At 47.8% G+C, this 21,721-nt stretch overlaps 1 protein-coding gene across 4 annotated transcripts in view; it reads right to left on the reverse strand.

The window, feature by feature from the left end:
- Nucleotides 1-421: 421 nt before the first annotated feature.
- Nucleotides 422-21,721, reverse strand: part of LOC100083172 (nuclear body protein SP140-like) — a 38,382-nt gene continuing 17,082 nt past the window's right edge. For all 4 annotated transcript variants that reach the window (XM_029069524.2, XM_029069525.2, XM_029069527.2 and 1 more), the window contains 14 exons: nt 20,393-20,473; nt 19,481-19,534; nt 18,366-18,470; nt 17,059-17,201; nt 15,358-15,402; nt 13,490-13,535; nt 11,396-11,533; nt 10,097-10,236; nt 9,499-9,564; nt 7,600-7,715; nt 5,759-5,879; nt 3,876-3,947; nt 1,367-1,510; nt 422-768 (listed from right to left, as the gene is read on the reverse strand). In XM_029069524.2, the coding sequence (XP_028925357.1) occupies nt 670-768; nt 1,367-1,510; nt 3,876-3,947; nt 5,759-5,879; nt 7,600-7,715; nt 9,499-9,564; nt 10,097-10,236; nt 11,396-11,533; nt 13,490-13,535; nt 15,358-15,402; nt 17,059-17,201; nt 18,366-18,470; nt 19,481-19,534; nt 20,393-20,473 (1,370 nt within the window). In that variant the 3' untranslated portion in view covers nt 422-669. The remainder of the gene's footprint in view (nt 769-1,366; nt 1,511-3,875; nt 3,948-5,758; nt 5,880-7,599; nt 7,716-9,498; nt 9,565-10,096; nt 10,237-11,395; nt 11,534-13,489; nt 13,536-15,357; nt 15,403-17,058; nt 17,202-18,365; nt 18,471-19,480; nt 19,535-20,392; nt 20,474-21,721) is intronic.

Raw genomic sequence — 21,721 nt, forward strand, 5'->3', positions numbered from 1 at the left:
CAAAGGGCAGGGACTGTCTCTGTTACCGATTTGTACATTCCAAGCGCTTAGTACAGTGCTCTGCACATAGTAAGCACTCAAAAATACTATTGAATGAACGAATAGGCCACGAAAATATCCCCTTCGACAGCACAACGCAAACAACATTTCTGTCAGTCTGAATGATTACCCAGGAGGATTCCTGGGATTGTATATGGAGGCTAGCTGGGTACATGCTTCTCCCTTCCCACTTTTCCTTGAATACCTGCAGAGAAGTGGGATTTGGGCAGAGAGCTGCAGTACTCCTTCAGCACTAAACCCTTCCTGATTTCCAAGGTCCCTTGCAATCGTAGAACTGGGGAATCGCCCAGTTCTAAAGGAAGAAGCAGGAGTTTTACTCTAAGAGTTTGACATCCAGGGAAGGAGCGTAGATGCTTTTTAGTACGGAGCTTAAAATGTTATTTGTAAAATATACAAAAAGAATTACAAAGTGATTTTTAGCCTAGATGGATATGTGTCCCCTCCCACCCCCTTTCCCAACCAGGGCGAAGCTGATTATAGCTGATTATATTCCAAGGCAGAAATGTAGGCACTATGAGAGCCCCAACCTGACACTTAAATGACAAAAGTGCACAAAAATCAGTGTAACACTGTTGAGGCTGACCAGAATGCAGACAAGAGAAAAGCCAGTTAGCAGGCCTCTTCTATTTCCTGTATAGAAAACACTTGTTTGAAATTCTTCTCAAATACCTTCTTCAGTTTAATTCCCATTTGGCCAAACTTGTTGTTCTGAAAAAAACCAAACGAACAAAACGACAACAACAAAAAACATCCCATGACAATGGAATCTAGAAATTTTTCTTCAGCCCGACTTTTGTCTCCTCCACATCGACACCGGCACTATCGTAAATCATAGAATCACGGAACTGAAAGGACACTCGAAGGGTCATCTAATCCAGGCCACTGCTTCCAGGCAGAAAAACACTTAATCCATCCAGAACTAAAAATTGCTAATTTCTCATTAACATCATAGGTGTGGTACGTATTTTTAACTTGTAGGATGACAGTAGCATGTAAAACGGAATCAGAAGCCTTACTAAGGCCTAGAGAAATTATATTTAATGTTTTCCTTTTAAGTGCCCTGTAACTCTTTCATAGAAGAAAATTGAATTAAATGCCACGTTTCGTAGAAACAGAAACCTTAGTCAAATCCAGAGTGATTGATTGTTAAATGCAGATAGAGAATAAACACTTTCAGGTAGATTCCCAGATATTTAAACTAGGCTGTCTAATCTTTAATGATGGGGATCATTTACAAAATGAACAGTTCAGTAGGGCTCAAATTCTAGAAGATGGGATGAGAAAAAAGCAGGAATTTCCACTTTACCTTGTTAAATTTCCAACAGTTCTTAAAGATTAGACGCATATCAAGCACAAAACCCTCTATTGTATTGTACATCCCCTGGTGCAGCCTTTCCTTTATCAGATTCAACCACATAGGCTCCTTGATATGCTGGTAGTAGTCTTTAATCTGGGGAGAAAAATTTGGCAAGAAAAGTTTTGAAAAACCCCATGTGAATCAGGAACCTACCCTGTCATTCCCAGCATCAGCAGCAAACTCAACTGGGATAGGGGGATAGAGGGATGGAGGGAGGGAAGGAGAAGGGGAGGGAGGGAAGGAGGGAAGGAGGAAGGAGAGGGAGGAAAGGAGGAAGGGAGGAAGGATGGAAGGAGGGAGGAGAGGGAGGAAAGGAGGAAGGGAGGACAGGAGGAAGGAGGGAAGGAGGAAGGAGAGGGAGGAAAGGAGGAAGGGAGGAGGGAAGGAAGGAAGGAAGGAAGGAAGGAAGGAAGGAAGGAAGGAAGGAAGGAAGGAAGGAAGGAAGGAAGGAAGGAAGGAAGGAAGGAAGGAAGGAAGGAAGGAAGGGGGGAAGGGGGAAGGGGGGAAGAGGGGAAGGGGGAAGAGGGGAAGGGGGGAAGGGGGAAGGGGGAAGGGAGGAAGGAAGGAAGGAAGGAAGGAAGGAAGGAAGGAAGGAAGGAAGGAAGGAAGGAAGGAAGGAAGGAAAGAAGGAAGGAAGGAAGGAAGGAAGGAAGGAGGGAAGGAGGGAAGGGGGGAAGGGGGGAAGGGGGGAAGAGGGGAAGGGGGAAGGGGGGAAGGGGGGAAGGGAGGAAGGGGGGAAGGGGGGAAGGGAGGAGGGAGGGAGGGAGGGAAGGGGGAAAGGGGGAAGGGAGGGAGGGAGGGAGGGAAGGGGGAAGGGGGGAAGGGGGGAAGGGGGAAGGGGGGAGGGAGGGAAGGAGGGAGGGAGGAAGGATGGAAGGAGGGAGGAGAGGGAGGAAAGGAGGAAGGGAGGACAGGAGGAAGGAGGGAAGGAGGAAGGAGAGGGAGGAAAGGAGGAAGAGAGGAGGAAGGAGGGAAGGAGGGAAGGAGGGAAGGAAGGAAGGAAGGAAGGAAGGAAGGAAGGAAGGAAGGAAGGAAGGAAGGAAGGAAGGAAGGAAGGAAGGGAAGGAAGGAAGGAAGGAGGAAGGAGGGAAGGAGGGAAGAGGGAAGGAGGAAGGAAGGAAGGAAGGAAGGAAGGAAGGAAGGAAGGAAGGAAGGAAGGAAGGAAGGAAGGAAGGGAAGGAAGGAGGGAAGGAGGGAAGGAGGGAAGGAGGGAAGGAGGGAAGGAGGGAAGGAAGGAAGGAAGGAAGGAAGGAAGGAAGGAAGGAAGGAAGGAAGGAAGGAAGGAGGGAGGAGGGAGGGAGGGAGGGAAGGAGGGAAGGGGGAAGGGAGGGAAGGAGGGAAGGGGGAAGGGGGGAAGGGGGGAAGGGGGGAGGGAGGGAAAGAGGGAAGGAGGGAAGGAGGGAAGGAGGGAGGGAGGGAAGGAAGGAGGGAAGGAAGGAGGGAGGAAGGAGGGAAGGAAGGAGGGAAGGAAGGAGGGAAGGAGGAAGGAAGGAAGGAAGGAAGGAAGGAAGGAAGGAAGGAAGGAAGGAAGGAAGGAAGGAAGGAAGGAAGGAAGGAAGGAAGGAGGAAGGAAGGAAGGAAGGAAGGAAGGAAGGAAGGAAGGAAGGAAGGAAGGAAGGAAGGAAAAAGAGGCTAAAGGGTTGGAGTGTGCAACCAAAATATAATTTTCCACTATTTGTTTCTAAATTTTAAGTCCATTCTCTGAGAACTTCTCTGTGTTGGCCAATTTCTTTGGTCAATTTTCTCACCAGGGCAGTGGTAGTTCTGGGAGGAAAATCTCGGAGCATTAACTTTCTACTTTTAAACTCCGCATAGAAAGATGGTGTCTTCCCCTTTCTTCCTATCCTCTCTGCCTCTCCAAGTTCACCAGCATGCCCTACCCTGGCTCCTCCACCCTTTTCAACTGAAGACTTTTCCAGCCCAATCGGAGGAACATCACGGGGGGGGGGGGGGGGGCACATGGGGCAGCCCAGGCCCGCAGCTGAGAGGGAGAGAGTGCTCTCCCACTCTCTGCTACGAGGGTCACCCCCTCAACACTTCAAGATAACGCGCGAGGGGGTGAAGAGGTAGTTTATTGCAAGGTGCCCCCGAAATTAGTGTTTTCCCATTCCATGGTGCCCATAAAATGAAATCATTCCACCCCTCCTAGAACCGGTCCAAAGAAAATGGATGGTAGTCTGAAGGGAAAACGAAGTGTGCTCCGAAGCTTATCTCTGATAAAGGTCGAAGCACTGCTAAAACTGAATGCTGAGACACCTGCTTTCTAATCCAAGGTCATATCGAAGAAAAACCTTCACACTGGACCCAAGCCAGGAGAAATCCTCCGTACAGATGCGTACGGTCAACGGAGGGAATGGGTCCGATTTCATAAACTCCACTAGGAAATGTTTGGGGATAAGGGCCCCCTGAAAGTATTACCGATTCTTTTTATTTAGATGTTTCCATAGCTGTCACTTACCCGTTCTGGATCCTCGATAAAAATCTTACTGTCATAGAGGCAAAAGATCTTCAAGAGAAGAAACTCACATTTCTGCGAAAGATAAGAATGTATTTAGCAGCACTCGGAGGGTGTTTAATCAGTTAATGGTATTTTAAGCCAGTGAGCCTGGGATTTTCCACTGCTACCTTGGGCTCTTCTCCGAATGAGGCTACTAGGAAGCGGACACGGCTTTATGGACAGAGCTCCTCACGCTTGGTGAATGTCCCAAGATTGACATTGATAGGGGAAGCTTTACCAAGCGATTATTCCCTTTTTCCCATCTGCTGAGCCTCGATTTTGACATTTCCCCTAGGAGGGGGCGGGTCTGGGGGAGGAAGCAGGGCTGGGGAAGGGGGTCGCGTATCTGCCTGCTCGGTCACAGACCCTTCCTCGTCTCCGGAGACTCTGGAGCTGGAAGCCTGGGTCCTGAGGGACTGTGAATCAGCTCAGACTGATACTTCCAAAGTTTCCCGGGGCCTAATGATAATAATAATGTTGGTATTTGTTAAGCTCTTACTATGTGCCAAGCACTGTTCTAAGCGCTGGGGTAGATACAGGGTAATCAGGTCCCACGTGGGGCTCACAGTCTTAATCCCCATTTTCCAGATGAGGCAACTGAGGCACAGAGAAGTGATGTGACTTGCCCAGAGTCACAGAGCTGACAAGCGGCGGAGCCGGGACTAGAACCCATGACCTCTGACTCCCAAGCCCGGGCTCTTTCCACTGAGCCGCGCTGCTTCTCTCTGATAAGGAGCTGGGGAATATTTTCTGCTTTCCCTCCCACTTGTTTGCAGTTTATAATCGGGCTTCCAAAGGTACTGAAATTCCACCAGGATTGGAAGGGGAGAAAAAATACTTTTCTCCTTTTCCACTCCAAATTCAAATGATCAATCCAAACGGCTCCCCTCAAATCCCCACAGTTTCTGATATCCCTTTTCCCAGCATTTTTGCTTTTGCTAGGGAAAAAAGTTCGGGACTGGTAGTCCGGAGACGGGAGAAATAGAGTGACTTACTCCCTTGAGAAGCAAGATACCGGGGGAGCTGAGTGTTGAATGTCCACCGTAACCTATATGCCCACCCGGCTGGGTTCAGAACTAGAGGGAATTGTGTCCCCGGGGCCAGGTTTTCATAATAATAGTAATAATAATAATGTTGGTATTTGTTAAGCGCTTACTATGTGCAGAGCACTGTTCTAAGCGCTGGGGTGGATACAGCGTAATCAGATTGTCCCACGTGAGGCTCACAGTCCTAATCCTCATTTTACAGGTGAGTTAACTGAGGGCCAGAGAAGTGAAGTGACTTGCCCACAGTCACACAGCTGACAAGCGGCAGATCCGGGATAGAGGCTTATGGACATTTGTTCCTTATCTTATTTGCTCCCAACCTGAACACTTTGCTCCTCTCATGCCAGCCCGCTCACCGTACCTTGCTTTCATCTACCTAGCCACCGACCTCTTAACCACATCCGTTCTCTGGCCTGGAACAACCTCCCTCTCCGTATCTGATCACTCGCACTACCTTCAAAACCTCATTAAAGACGCATCAAGAAACCTTCCCCCACTAAGCCCTCATTTCCGCTTCTCCCACTCCCTTCTGTGTGGCCCTGGTTCTTTGTTTCGCTCCCTCTACTCACCCCTCCCTCAGCCCCACGGTACCTACGTACCCAGCCGTAATTTCTTTCTTTCTATTAAAGTCTGACTCCCCCTCTAGACTATAAACTCACTGTGGGTAGGGAAAGTGTCTGTCAACTCCGTTATATCGTGCTCTCCCAAATGCTTAATACAGCGCTACACTCAATGAATATGATGGACCGTGTGCCCCATACAAGAGGAGTAGCTTTCAGAGTTAACGATCAGACTCACCAAGAGTTCTTCCGGAAGCATCTTCATCTTTAGGACCTGCAACTCTGGATGACGCGCCACGTTTGGTGGACATCTCTTCTCAGCTTTCTCCATTCGGCAATAGGTGCAGATCCATTCTGGGCTGAAAATGAGGGACAGAAAGTGAAGCCAAGGAAAAGGTCCTTTCATTAACCTTGCCTTCTCGGGGTTCCCCTGACAAACAGCTGAGCGAGGCTGACCTTTGTGGACGACCCCTCCCGTCCCCTGGCTTTCCCAATTCCCCGAAAAATTTAGGCCTCTGCACCAGAACTCCAGGGGCACTTGCGGGGACTGACGGTGGGATGGCGTCTCCCAGGGAGATTGGAGTGAGACCCAGAGGCGTCTGTAGGAGAGATGGCGGAGCCAGGTCTCGGTGTGATGAGGATAGCGATCTTCCAGTCGAAAGTAATGACCTTCGCTGATATTGTCCCGAGAGAGGGTCAAAACGCGGTCCAACTTGGGCCCTTTGCGCCACTCACAAAATGATCAAATTCATCATTCCCGTATTGTTGTTTTCCCGAATAAGCTCCCGCGTTGCTTTTATCCGGATATGCAAAAATACCCAGAAACAGTTGTCCTTTCATGGAGCAACATGCCTAGTGAAATGAGTTCAGGACTGGAAGTCAGGAGCTCTGGTTTCTAATCCCGGCCCTGCCATTGGCCTGCTGTGGGACCTCGGACAAAATGCTTAACAGTAATAATAGTGATGGCTTTTGTTAAGCGCTTGCTATGTGCAAAGCACTGTTCTAAGCGCTGGGTAGATACAAGGTAATCAGGGTATCCCACTTAGGGCTCATAGGTGTCACCCCCATTTTACGATGAAAGAACTGAGGTCCAGAGAAATTAAGTGACTTGCCCAAAGTCACGCAGCTGACAAGTGACAGAAGTGGGATTAGAACCCAGAGCCTCTGACTCCCAAGCCTGGGCTTTTTCCACTAAGCCACGCTGACCATAAACTTGTTGTGGGAGGAGAACATGTCTACCAACTCTATTGCACTCTACAGAAGCAGCGTGGCTCAGTGGAAAGAGCCCGGGCTTGGGAGTCAGAGATCATGGGTTCGAATCCCAGCTCCGCCGCTTGTCAGCTTTGTGACTGTGGGTAAGTCACTTAACTTCTCTGGGCCTCAGTGACCTCATCTGTAAAATGGGGACGAAGACTGTGAGCCTCACGTGGGACCACCTGATGACCCTGTATCTCCCCCAGCACTTAGAACAGTGCTCTGCACATAGTAAGCGCTTAACAAACACCAACATTATTATTATCATTTCTCTCTCCGGTGCTCAGTACAGTGCTCGGCAGATAGTAAGAGCTCAATAAATACCACTGATTGATTGTGTCTTTAGGACTCAGTTTCCTCATCTGTAAAGTGAGGATTCAATACTTGTTTTCCCTTCTTAGACCGCGAGCCCTCGGTGGGATGGTGACTATGCCTGATGCGATTGCTTTGTATTTACCCCGGGGCTTAGCAATAGCAAGCTTGTAACAAACACTGCATTTCTTATTATTAATTAACTAATTCATTCAACCGTATTTATTGAGTGTTTACTTTGTGCTAAGCACTGTACTAAGCACTTGGGAGAGTACACTACAAAAATAGACACATCACCTGTCCACACGGTGCTTTCTGTCAACGATGAAAGAGAACCTCTAATGGGCAATTAGGGGGAAGGAAAACTTGGATCTTTTTTCTCCTCCAAACACTACGCCCAGAAATTAACCGCCGGGTAGGAGGTCACAAAATTTCGAAATCTGAAGTCTCCGCAATCTCCCCTTCGCTCCAAACCAGCCACCCAACTTTCTGCACAAGAACAATCGTACCGACCTACTGGAGAGAGCCTTAGGGATGTGGCAGTCTTCGTGAAATGAATTGGGACACGAGTCACAGCAGATCAGCATCCCCCCATTCCTACAGACGGCACACTCGTCATCGTTTTCAGGCTAGAACGATAAATTACAGTGGAGGTGAAGGAAGCCAACCTGGGGGGTCGGTTAAGGAGTAGGGTGGTGAGTCGGGTTGCCAACCTCTAAGGATGATTTTGACGAATCTCTATGCCAAGAGCAGCAGCTCTGGCTCCATTCATTCGTTAATTCCATCGCATCTGTTGAGCGCTTACCGTGTTCTAAGCACTCTGGCAATGTGGGGACCATCTGACCCAGCGGGGTGAGCCTTGAAAAGGATCCACATGGCCTAGTGGATAGAACACCGGGCCTGGGAATCAGAAAGACCTGGATTCGAATCCCCACTCCGCCACTTATCTGCTGTGTTACTTTGGGCAAGTGACTTAACTTCTCTGTGCCTCAGTTACCTCATCTGCAAAATGGGGATTATGACCGTGAGCCCCACGTAGAGCAGGGACTGTGTCCAACCTGATTAGCTCGTCTCTATCCCAGCGCTTAGAACAGTGCTGACAGCGCTTAACAAATGCCATTTTTATTATTATCTGGAGCCCGGACGTCCTCATACTCGGGCTCCTCGGGCCAACCGGGTAGGGGCGAGGTGGATATATCCGTTCATTCATTCAGTCGTACTTATTAGACGCTTACTGTGTGCCGAGCACTGTACTAAGACAGTACAACAGCAACAGATAGAGACAATCCCTGCCCGACAACGGGATGAAGGGCTCGTCTACCTGGGACTCTGGAGCTGGAGTTGAGAGGAGACTCTCGCTCCTGGCGTTGAGCCCAGTGAGGATGAAGAAGGTGGCGGGAATGGTGACTCACCAGGGGGAAATAAAACAAGTCAATAGCTCAGCCCACCTCCGGTTCCCCTCCGGATCCGAGGAACAGGGAAGGGATGGGGAAGGTCAGCCGGGCTCCCCACTGGGCCCTAAGAGCTGAGGGGATGGAAGAAGTCAGGGCCAGCCTCGTGGTTGTTTTCCCTTGCTGCCTTTGAACCGGATCCATCCGTATTTTGGCAAAGCTGGGGCGAAGAGTTGACGTACGAGCATCTGGGACAGAGGCCTTTAAGTTTCACTGTAAGGAGTCTAGCTGGGTTTCCACGAAATCATCTAACTCCGAACTCCATGTGGGACGGGACTTTGTCTCATCTGATTAACTAGTAGCCCCGTGCTTGTCACGTAGTCGGTGCTTAACAGATCCCATTACAATATTCACCGCTACAGGTCATTTAGACCTCAGCTGGGGAACAGACCTGTTTGGCGCCGGCATGGTCGAGGACTGTTTGTGTCAGCGATTATGAACTGAAAGGGGGAGGAATCTGACTGAGTTCAGCATTTCGCGGTTTCGTGGTCGGTCGGGGAACGTGGGAGTCAGCTTGAGCCAAACCAGAGACAAAACCCAGGTAGGGCACCCTCCCGTCAGTCAAGTAGCCAAACGTCCTAAATTGATCAGGTCCCAGAACTGTCGAGTAATGGACTCTGCCCTGTTTCCTCCTTGTCCCTCCTCCCCGCTACATCACCGGGATTATCTTAAACCCAGCCCAGAGTCATGGGTCTGGGGCTTGGACGGAGAACATACCGTATAGCTCCAACTCTAGCGAAGAAATCCCTGGCTTTCCCCCACATTGACAGGTGACCTCCTTTTTAGGGAGTAAGGGCCCCACTCAACCTAATTTTCTGCTGACCTTGGGCAAAGATTTAACGAGGGAATGAACACACACACACACCAAACCAGACCCAGGCGGCTAGATCTCCGAGTCAGACACTGTCCCCGGGAAAACCACCATCTCGTTCAGAGAAAAGGACGGCAAGAGGATACGTACATGAGGGGTACCCTCCGTGCAGAGGAGACACCTGCACTGGTTGGTGTGAAGTCGCAGAATTTTTTTCTGTTCAAAAGAGAAGCAGATCGAAAAGAGTACAGATACGTCATTTACGCCACAACTATTCGGACAAAAAATCGGGGTCTAGAGTCAAGGAGGCAGCTGTGTTCGCCACCGCATTTCAAGGAACAGCCAGTTAATGAATTTCGGGGCCCTGCTCAGCTGTCTTCAGAACTTACAATTTGAACTCCGCATGTTTTGCCTTCCATATCACCTCCTGACTTTGGCTTCTGTTTCCTGGGAGAATGTCTTGTTTACAGGTGGGAGGAAACAAGACCAAACCACTCTGTTTTCCTACCACGTGGCATCACCCTCCTTCTGGTCACATGTTCACTCGGAGCTCACATGAGCTGGGGATCCATCTAGGGGTAGGCCCCTTGGAGTCCCACCAGGACCCCTGGAGTCCCACAGGCCCCTTGGAGTCTCACAGGGACCTTGGAGTCCCAGAGGTGTCCATATTTAAATAGACAAATTAACCTTCCACAAGCCATTTCCCCGGCGGGCGGTAAGTCTTCCCACCAGGGTTTGCGTGAACTACCTCAATCAGGGTTTGCAGGGGGATGTCTGAGGCCCGGATTTCCTTGAACCAAGACAGAAAATCAATTTTGTCAGCTGAGTTCAGAAATTCCTCTGGGGTGAACCAGTGCTTGTCCGTTCGGATGCATTTTCCCCGACTTCCTGTAAAAAGGAAAGCAAATCAGGAATAATAAAACCCAGGAGTTCCTATTTCCAGGAGTCATCTATGTGGCAACTCTGCTGTCCTGTACTCTCCCAAGCGCTTAGTGCACTGCTCGCACACGGTAAACACTCAATAAATACCATTAATGATAACGATGATGATGTGGCCCTACAATTCCCAGGCAATTCCTTTCATTTCCACATCTTCCCTAGTCCCTTTCCTCCAGTCAGATCTCCCAGATGGTCCACTCTGCTTCCCAGGAATACTCAAAGCACTCCTACCAAATGATGTAGTTCCAGGAGAAAGTGGAATTTCTTTTCACCGTGCAGTCCTGAGGAGGATGCTGCTGGGGAATGAACAGAAACTATCTCATCCCCCATTCCGGTGACGCTCCCTCACTGGCTGCCAGTTTGAGGAGCCACACTGACTGGCCGATTGATCGATTCACATGTTCCATGCTCTCCCACGTGATGGCTGGGACAACGAAGCCAAATCCAGAACTCTCCGATTTAACTTGGTGGATAGCCCAGTGGTTACTGGCTTTCTTTGAGCCACCGCGCCTCTTCAGAGAAAGGGGATTCTAAAGCGGATTGGTCTCAGGAGTCGGAGGGGACTACTGAATACCAATCACAGCTTTTCATCTCTGGCAACCCATTATCTTCTTCATCGCCCTCGGTCGGGGGCAACTTTGGTGTAGCAGGGACCACTCGTGTCTGAAATTTGGAGGGAGATAAGTTTAAAGTGGAATCTTGGTCCTGTTACACCTAGAGATCAATCAATCAATTGCATTGATTGATTGCTTCTGTGTGCAGACCACTGGGAGAGGACAACACACCAGAGTCATGTAACAGTCAATACGTTATGGCAACAAAGCAACTCCGGGCAGCAGAGGTTTGACCCTGGCGGGAATTTTTTTTGGCAGGGGTGGGGCGAATGTATCAGATAAGGGAGGGAATTAAGGATGGGCCTGAAGTGAAGTCACTAAGACCTCAGAGGAGGGAGCGGGAAGAGATGGGAGTCTTGGAAATACGAGCCGAGGAGCTAAATCCTTAATCCATACCGAACCTTGCTGGGAGCGGGAGAAACAGAAATGCCGATCGCTTTCCCAGAGACACCTGGCTGCCTCTTAGGAACAAATGGATGAGAACCAGAACTCACCTGAGGCGAAGCGATTCTTGTATAAGTTTCCCACGACCTCTCCACATGTTACCAGAAAGGAGTTTACATCGGCGAGGGGTTTCAGGTAAGCTGGGAGGCCTGCTGTTGCTCCCGATTCCTCCCTTCCTGCCCCAGGAGCTAGAAAGGAGAATGTTCAGGAAGGAATTCAGACTGCCAGGGTGGATTTCAATCTGCAGATCTCGAGTTTGGGAGGCAGTCCTCCGGAATGTCTCCCCGACACACTCCTCCCTCCTGTGGCATTTCTAATTCACGCCTCGGTCCCAGGGGTTTTGCTGCTGCAAAAGTGTCTGGGTAAACGTTAAAATCGGGGGAGCGCCCTGGGGCTCGAGGAGGGAAGGGAACGGAGATGGTTGTCATTTGATTCTATTTTGCTATTGTTCTGTCCGTCCGTCTCCCCCGATTAGACTGTAAGCCCGTCAGAGGGCAGGGACTCTATCTGTTGCCGATTTGTACATTCCAAGCGCTTAGTATGGTGCTCTGCACGTAGTAAGCGCTCAATAAATACTATTATATAAATAAATAAATAAAAATTTGCTGGAGACACCAACCTCCACTGCCAAAACCAGGACCACACCCAGGGTCAGGAAGCTCAGGTAGCCAGCTGCAGAGTTGGCAAATATTGGACCCTGGAAGGGCAACTTAACCATCCACTTTAAACAGCAGCAAAGCATGGTCACTGGCCTGCCTATGTAGTAGCTACCTGCTGCTCAATCCCCACTAACCCCAGCCGGACATGATGAAAGTTCCAGAAGTACCCTCTCCTGCGGCAGGATGGATAGCAAAGGGAAACTTGGCTAAGTTTCCTGCTTCCAAATCTCCTGCTCTCTCAGCTGTCAACTGTTCAGGTGTGGGAAAAGAAGGGAGCAGGGAGGAAGCTAAAGACACTTCCCGGATGGAGAACTGTTTCCTCCAGCGCTGACTTTCAAATCCCCCTCTCAGAATGCCTGTATCTGACTCCGGGACTTCTGGTATCTGGCCTCTAAGCCCGCGCAGTTAGGCTCTGCTATTAAACATTTAGAAATCCTCCCGGAAACTAAAATTACCCGATCCACCCAACCAGAAGCAACACTATTTGAACAAATAATATAGAGAAGCAGCGTGGCTCAGTGGAAAGAGCACGGGCTCGGGAGTCAGAGGTCAGGGGTTCGAATCCCGGCTCGGCCACCTGTCAGCTGTGTGACTTTGGGCAAGTCACTTAACTTCTCGGTGCCTCAGTTCCCTCATCTGTAAAATGGGGATTAAGACTGTGAGCCCCAAGTGGGACAACCTGATTCCCCTGTGTCTACCCCAGAGCTTAGAACAGTGCTCGGCACATAGTAAGCGCTTAACAAATACCAACGTTATTATTATTATTATTATGTGGGACAACCTGATTACCCTGTATCTACCCCAGCGCTTAGAACAGTGCTCTGCACATCGTAAGCGCTTAACAAATACCAGATAAGAAACTAGGAGTTAAATGAACACATGGAAATAGTCAGGTGTGATATCAATCTTTCAAATAGAGCATGCCAGAGTCAGCAGTACAATTTCAGTCTCTCCCCAAACAGCCGGGCCAACGGCAAATAAAATCGGTAAAGTATGGACCCGGCCCACCCAGAGCTACTGAAGGAGACCATCCAACAAACTCAAATGCTTTGGGGACAGAATGATGACAATCGGGGGGAAGGGGATGGGTAAAGCAGAATGCCTCACAGAAAGTGTCCCCCATTTCCTACTTTAACATGCCTTTACTCAACCCTCAGCCAAAATGTGATGGTGCCGACCAGGTCAGGGGTGACTTTATGCAATTGGGGGGGGTCCTGAGGAATGTGAGGCCATGAGGGTTGAACAGATAGGCAGGGGGTGGAATCTCTGATGGTGCACTGGCCCAGCCCACGGGTGCCTATTATCCCACTGGGGGAAGCTGGGGGACAGGGCCCAAATCTGGATGGGGTGGGCTTGACAGCCGCTCACTGAAGGACTTCAGTGGAGGTGTCCGGTGCCACCTTCAACCCAGCCGCTTCTGCCTAAGAGGAATGGCCCCTTTAGCCCTTTAACCCATCACCAACTTCATTCAAGCCCACTACTGACCAGGTCTCTGGGACTCCTTCAAAGGCAACTTCTTCCGTACCACCCTCTGAAATAAAATGGTCTCAAAGTTAACCATTGTTTAACACGATTCGGGGACAGCCACGGTAATTCTTTCTCCCAACATACCGTTAGAACCTATCGACTCCTCAGACGGCACCGCATGGTTCTCATGATCTTTATATACCACGTCCACGTAGGGAAGAGTCCCACGGCCAGATGAGGACTGGGTGGGATACTTTGGAGGGGACAGAGGGTGGATTCGCCCAACCTCATCCCCTGAGGATGTCTCCTAACATAGAGCTCTGCGTGTTCTTCCAATACCCTCCAGAAGGTGCATTGGAAAAGGTCCAGGGGGCTGTCCTTGCTATCGTGAAGTGGTCAGAAGTGATGCTGTCTTATGGCCAGCAGCCTCCCGGGAATAGCCCTGTGGAATGCTAAAAGTGTGTGAGGGATGGAGGGCAGAAGGATTGTCCATTTCTCTCTCTTCCCCTCTCCCATAAATTCGATGGCTATCTCTACGGGCTTAGATATCTTTTCTCCCACCCACAATCTGTGTGTGTGTGCGTGTTTGTGTCTATCCATGTGTACACACGGGTAGACTTGGGAGGTGGCATCCATATTTTGTTCATTCCCAATGCAGATCTGGGACTACAGGCCAGGACTGGAATGATCTTGTGTGTGAGGGGAGGGGTAAGGGGATCTGGGCTAGGCTCTGGAAGTCCCAGAAAATTTAGTTATGGTCTGGAGGACACCTGGGAAGGTGGATTGGTTGCTAAACTGGTTTGTCAAAAGAATTGTCTGCCCAGCCCTGGTAAATCCAGACCCCCACACCCAAGGCTGAGATGGATTTGAAGGAATTGGTGGCATTAGCCCTTGGGCCTGCCTGTTTGCATTTGCCTCAGATTGAGTCCAATCCCTACCCCCGCAGTGCGGAGCACCAGGCCACGCTTACATGAGCTGGATAAAAAGGGTGAAGAGGCGGGGCTGATGGAGCTCCTGGCTAATGGACCATTGGATGGGATAGGTATATCTGCAGAAACAAAACTCAGGGTTCCCCGACCCTGACCTCGCCTTCATCGTTTGGTAGGAATGAATAGTCTGGATTAACAAGAAGATCGGAGGTATAAGAGGTGGTGCAGTGGAGTTGAGTCTGTTTCCCAACCCCCGTCTCCCTCCCTCAAGGAGTCCTAGGTTGTAAGCCAATCCTCCTAGACTATAAACTCCTTGTGAACAGGGAACGTATTTACCAACTCTATTGTACTGTACTCTCCCAAGTGCTTATTACAGTGCTCTTCACATAGTAGGTACTCATTAAATACGATTAATCGATTGACTGGTAGAATAAAATCTCTGATTCCTGGAGGCCCATCTCATACAGAGGGCACATTTGCTTCCTTGTGAAACACAGGAACTATTCTACAGACCCTTACTCAAATTCCCTTCTAAAAATGATGTTTTGGACAAGGTTTTTAATCCCTGGATCTCCACTTTTCAACTCTGAGTGAAAACGACGGGGTGAGTTCTTTTGAAAGACCTATTGTCAGAAGACTGACAGCAAGTTCACAAGGTTACAGATGTACGCTCTTTGGTGAAAAAAGTCAAGTAACGATGAAGTAGCAAATATGAACTCCCGGTGGTTCATTCAACATCCACTGTGTTCTCAAAAGAAATCGTCTTAGGATACGGTATTAAGAACTTTGTGTTTCGCTGGTTGGCTTTAATATTTTTAGTCTGCCCTGCTCTAAAGAGGGGTACTGTTTTAAATGGTTTTAAATTAAGTGAGCTATTAAGGTTTTCTCCCCTCACAAAGCATATTCACAAGCACAGAGTGTCCTGAAGGCTTAGGGAAAAGTCATGAGAACGATTACCTTCCTTCTCCTGTATTGTGTTGGAGGCTTGGGAATTAATCGCTCCTGAAAAACGAATGGAGTTTATTGGAAGTGTTATTTGAAGATCATCATTCTCAAAGTTATTAATCCTGCCACCCACCAAAGTGCTCTTGAGTCTCTTGGATTGTGTCTTACCATACCTCCCCTACTCCTCTTCCAGAACCATTTCTAGGTTACTGAGTAAAGAAGTGAGGTAGCAACGTTTTGGTTTCACCCACTTCAGAAATGACCACATTTCCCCACGTTACTATCTCCCTCTCTGCTTTTGGGGTTAGGGAAAAGAGGATTGGGAGGGGAGGACAGAGGGCAAAGTGATGGGAGACTGGGGGTGAGACGGGGGAGCCGGGGGGTGGAAAACGACCGGCCCGGGGCCAGGAAAAGAGTGGCTTGTGTGGTGGAACTCTTGTTCCGTCCTCTCTCCCACCTGCAATTGCCTCTCCCTTCGTATCAGATCAGCACTCTCCCCATCTATGAAGCCCTGCTAAAGTCACATCTCCTGCAGGCAGCTTTCCCTGCCTACCTGACTAACCTCTCTTCTCCCCTATCCCTTCCCACTACATCACCCAACGCACTTGAGTCGTTACCCCCAGTTAAGTCCTCACCCCCTCCCTTCCTAACAGAGCACTTCCATCCATACTTTTTAAACTCTGTTTCTCTCCCCTTTCTCTAATTTATTTTAGTTATCTACCTCCTCTGCTAGATTGTAAATCCCTCCAGGCCAGGGAGTCAATCTACTTAACTCTATTTCACTCTCCCCAGCACTTCGTACCAAGCTCTGCACACACTAAGCTCTCAGTAAATACTTCCGATTGACCGATTGATTGATCGATAGGGAAGAGGATGGACTGATTAGTTACGACTTTCTGAGCACCTGACTGAGAATTCTGTATGAATCTCCTTAAGAGTCTCCTTCTACTTTGCGAACACTACTCTCAAAGGGTAGGTGAGTAATTACTAGCATCACTGCAAAAGGAAGAGCTGAAAGCAGTGTGAAGATGTGTGGGATAATGGATAGAGTACGGGCCTGTGAGTCGACAGGAGCTGGGTTCGAATCCTGCCTCTGCCACTCGTCTGCTTTGTGACCTTGGGCAAATCACTTAACTTCTCTGTGCCTCAGTTATCTCATCTGGAAAATGGGGATTAAGACTGTGAGCCCTCTGTAGGACAGAGACTGTGTCCAACCTGATTAGCTTATATCTACCCCACTGCTTAGTATGGTGTCTGGCACATAGTAAGTGTTTAATACCATTAAAAAAAGACAAAGGACAGATGCAAATGTGAACCTGAAGTGCAATCAAATGCATTCAAGTTGGCCAATTCGAACGTCTGGCAGGGTTATAATAATAACAATAATAACTGTGATATTTGTTAAGCACTTATTATGTTCCAGGCATTGTACTAAGCACTGGGGTAGATACGAACAAATCGGTAGGATACAGTCGGCCTCCCACATGGGGCTCACGGTCTCAGTCCCCAGGTGAGGCCTAGAGAAGTGAAGTGACTTGCTCAAGGTCATACAGCAGACAAGTGGCAGAGACAAGATCAGAACCCATGACCTTCTGACTCCCATGCCCGTGCTCCATCCACTCTGCCGTGTTGTCGCGTGGGCCGGGTCACGGCACAGTAGCCGATGTACACTTGTCTATCATCCCCACGGCTAATGGTTGCCATTCTACTCACCTTCTGTAGCCATTCCAGCGTATGCCCACCACAAGAAATGCTCTTCCTCCAGTTCTTGAAGTGCTCACGCTTTCCTTTGATTTCAAATTCCCTTAGCGTCAACCAGTTCCCGTTAGCATCCATTATACATTTCTCCAAACTCCCTGAAACAGACAGAACAGTTGTTATGGGGGTTCCCCTTTACCCCAGATTCCCTCTATTCTCCTTCTCTTTAGAGAATCGCCCCGCATTTTCATCTTGCTCTCTCAGCATCCTGAATTTAGAGTTACAATTCTGGTTTTCTGGGAACACATTGGAAGGAAAATGTGATTGGAAAAAGAGCTGAATTAGAAGAGCAGAGTCACCTGGGGTTAAAATCAACCACTTTAATAATATGACGACATTGCCGAAAGCCAGTCCTTGAGCTTTAAAGTTCGTTGTGACCAGTGACGGTGTCTACTAACTCTGTTGTACTGTACCCTCCCAAGCATTTAATACACTGCTCTGTATTAAGCACTTGGGAAAGTGCCATACAACAGAGTTAGTGAATGAAATCCTTCCCCACAAGGTGCTTACAGTTTACAGTGGATATTATTTGAATAATGAAGAGCTATCATACTGGGGGCTGGATGTACCCATATTTCAGGAGATTCACTTATTCTAATATTTTTTGGTGTGAGATTCAATTCCCTTGGGAGAAAACAAAAATGATACCAGGGTTTGGCTCGAAGTAAAACGCGAGGATGAGCATATCATCAGGCATGCACTTGACCTGTAGAATCAGAAATTCTGTTCCCATTCTAAAATATTATATTGTTAGGTGCTCTTTCCAATTTCCTCTTCCTCGCATCTCTTCTGCTCCCGCCCAAACCACCCGGGGCGATGACCCGAACTGACACAGTGCCTGTGTCTTTTCTGCACCAACTCAGTATGGCAGGGGTGTCACGTGGTGAAGAATAACCAAATAATTCATTAATTCATAATGGTATTTGTTAAGCGCTTACAGTGTACCAGGCACTGTGCTAAGCACTGGGGTAGATCCAAGCAAATCAATTTGGACACAGTCCCTGTCCCACCTGGGACTCACAGTCTCAATCCCCATTGTACAGATGAGGAACAGAAAAGTGAAGCGACTTGTCCCAGGGTCACACAGCAGATAAGGGGCAGAGCGAGGATTAGAACTCATGCCCTTCTAACTCCCTGACCCACACTCTATCCAATACGTCATCCTTCTTCCAATCACCCACTGTCACACTGGTCACTCTTTCCCCTGTCACCTAGTACACTCATCCTTGCTTCCCAAATGACCAAAATGATAAGGAGGTCACCTTTTTTCATTTTCTCCTGGTATAAGGTCCCACTAGCCTTAGAGCAAGTCACAGGAAGTTGAGGTGAGCGAAAATCCACAGATTGACTTTGGGACTGTCTGGCACCTAGAAGAGAAAGGAATAATGCTGGGAGGCTCGTCTCAATTTCTTCATCCAGGTCATGATAATGAAAATCAATCAATCACTCACTCACTGGTATTTACTGAGTGCTTACTATGTGCAGAGCACTGTTCTAAATGCCTGATGAACAGAAACAGGCTCAGGCCAAATCCCTATGGGACATTCGCCCTATCTAATCTCACTCAACCCAACCGACTCTAAGTCACTGATGACCACCAACTTGCCCTGTGATCTTGGCAGATCATTTCACTTTTAACCGTTGTGTGCCTCAGCTTTCCCGACTTGAAAATGGTATTACTGATACCTGCTCCGCTTTGCGTGACAGAGTCGTGAAGACAAATGAGATCACCTGTGCGATGAGCTTCGAAAACTTGGGAAGAAAGAATTTACCCACATAGTGCTGTTTTTCACCCTGATTCGGATTTACTCAACATCTTTTTCTCCCTGAGATTTTTTAAATTGGTTGATGCCGTTTAACCATCGAAACCAACTCCAGAAGCAGAATGGAAATGCTGACACCATAAAAAGGATAACACATTTGGGCTGCTTAACTCTTGCTTCGGTTGTAATTTCGCAAGTGTTTAGTAAGGTGCATTGCATTCCAGTGGATAACTTAATAAATATAATTGCAACTGGGTTATTTACTCCTTAGAAGGAAACAAAATAAACTTAATTTAATCTGGAAAGAAACACAGCTGTATGCCAGCTGATACTCTAAGGCCCTCCGTCAAGTTTTCACAGAAATAGAAAGGCAAAGCATCTGGGGACTGATGCCAGCAAATCCCAACAGACACAATCAGGTTGAAGAACCCCCAAGTCTTCTATCTAATTTAATGTGATCCAACTGTTCTCAGCTCACCCACCCTAGGTATTCAAGGAGCGAGAAAAATAAATGCCAAGATTATAAACCATTAACTGGGCTCTTCATGTATTTCCCCAGCCAGAAGATGAGAATGCCAATAGTCAAATTAGGCTGGACTTTAATGAAAACTTACTTTTTCTCAGAGTGGGCCTTTTCAGAGTTGTTCGTAAATTCTGTTTCCTCAAACCTGAGTTGACACAAACACGAAGAGAAGGAGAGTTAGACAATCCAGCCACTTCACCCTTAGCAAGGAAATGGGGACAAGAGAATTGTGATCAGAATTTCTGATGCCTTTTCTTCACCGTCACTGAGGGAAAGAGTGGGATGATGGAGCAACAGTCGATGACCCTAAGGAAGATCCTGGACCCACTCCCCACTTCCCGGGGCAGCCCTTCCTTGACTGGACCAGATTTGGACAAAGAAAGACAAAAATTACACCTGCCTTCCAGGGCTGCTTCTGTTTAGAGCGTGTTATCAGGAGACTTAGGAAACGGTGAAGCAGTCCAAGGTTGAGTCAGACAGCAGACACACACACAGACATAGAGACAAATACACAGCCTGCATCAGTCTGATTGCCAGTCAAATCCAAACAGGACACAACTGGCCTCCAGGTTTCCTTGAACTTGCCAATGGCTATATCATGATGATAGTAAATCCCCTCTGAGAAGCATCAGAATGTGACACCACTAGTTTATTGAGAAGTTATCTAATCCATCCCCTGATCTCTAGGCAAGACTATACTGAAATCATATTGGCTGGGATTTCATTCTGCTGGGAAGATCCAGTTTTTAGAATAGTCATGCCAAATTGATCCAGGGCCTAAAAGAAATCAGGCAACGGACAAATAAGAATCTTAGTAGAGGGTGAAAAAGTGCCCCATCCCACAGAGGCCATACTTCTTTAGGCCACTGGCCATTAAATGCAGAATCTCTGTGACACCTGGAATCATAAGAGCTGGTAAATAGTTTTTTGCAGGTTTTTTTCTCTTACTGGTGACACTGACCTAGGAACAGTAAAGAAGGCAGAGACCTGAGTTTAAACTTACCCCTTCGCCTAATAGAGTTTATCAGGAGTGTTTTACGGAGTTTTTTTCTCCTCAAAAGTGGATTTTCAACTCTGCGGGTATCTGAAAAGCAGAGCATAGACCAGAAGTAAACATTAATAATAATATAATCCTAAACACTATATATCACAGTGGAGAAGACTAGCCACAGGAGAAAACTGTTATCTTCATTTCTGCCTTTTTCTTCAGAAACAGAGAACGGTTGAAACAAAACTGTGAAAGTAGGGGCTATATGCTGTTATGAATTAAATAAGGGGGACAGTGGCCTGAGGAACGGAAAAAGTTTTAGGGTTTTCTGCTGTTACAAGTTCTGAATGCACAGATAAGGTAAAATAATTTGGGGATTGAAATGCAACTTGTCAATAGTGAAAAACTGTTTAAACAGATAATTTTAAAGAAGATTACATATTCAGTCATCCCATTAAAGAGCTCTTCTTTTAGTGTTTTTTCAGCAAGAAAGAAAGAATGTAAGCTAGAGGGTGTTTGTTGTGGGCAGGTAACACATTATATTGTACATTACATTATTACATTATATTGTTATTACATTACATTATTGTTACATTCTACTCTCCCAACCGCTTACTATCATGTTCTGCACACAGTAAGTGCTCAATAAGTACGATTGAATGAATAAATGAATTGTTATAGGTTTAGTGGGTTGGTTCCACATCAGGTCTCTCTCTCTCTCTCTAACTCTACTCCTTTACGTTCTGATGTTCATGAAGTCTCTGTTCAAAGAGAGCTACCTCTCTTCCCTATTCTGCCAACCAGGCTGACCTTGACTTAGTGGAAAGAGCATGGGAGTCAGAGGTTGTGGGTTCTAATCCCTGCTCCGCCACTTGTCAGCTAAGTGACTCCGGGTAAGTCACTTAACTTCCGTGTGCCTCGGTTACCTCATCTGTAAAATGGGGATTAAGACTGTGAGCCCCACGTGGGACAACATGGTAACCTTGTATCTATCCCAGCAGTTAGAACAGTGCTTGGCACATAGTAAGTGCTGAGAAAATACCGTTATTATTACTATCTCTCCGATACAGTGTTCACCCAGCCATCTTCTGCTATGTTGTGTTTGATTCTGGGCTTCATTCTGTCTTTAATTTGCTTATTCTGCTCTCCCATCTGGAGGGTGCCCTGTTTCAATCTTGATAGCTGCTTGGGTACGTTGCTATTATCCATTCTGCTCACGAAGCCCACCCAGCAGAGCTGAGTTTCTCTGAGTTTCTTCAATGCTGGTGAGCCGACTGTGTTCTGGGACCTTGTTCCCACTCATCCGGCTGTCCGATGTTGAGTAGAGTTCATTAATGATCCTAG

Source organism: Ornithorhynchus anatinus, chromosome 7, assembly GCF_004115215.2.
Source record: "Ornithorhynchus anatinus isolate Pmale09 chromosome 7, mOrnAna1.pri.v4, whole genome shotgun sequence".
NCBI lineage: Eukaryota > Metazoa > Chordata > Mammalia > Monotremata > Ornithorhynchidae > Ornithorhynchus > Ornithorhynchus anatinus.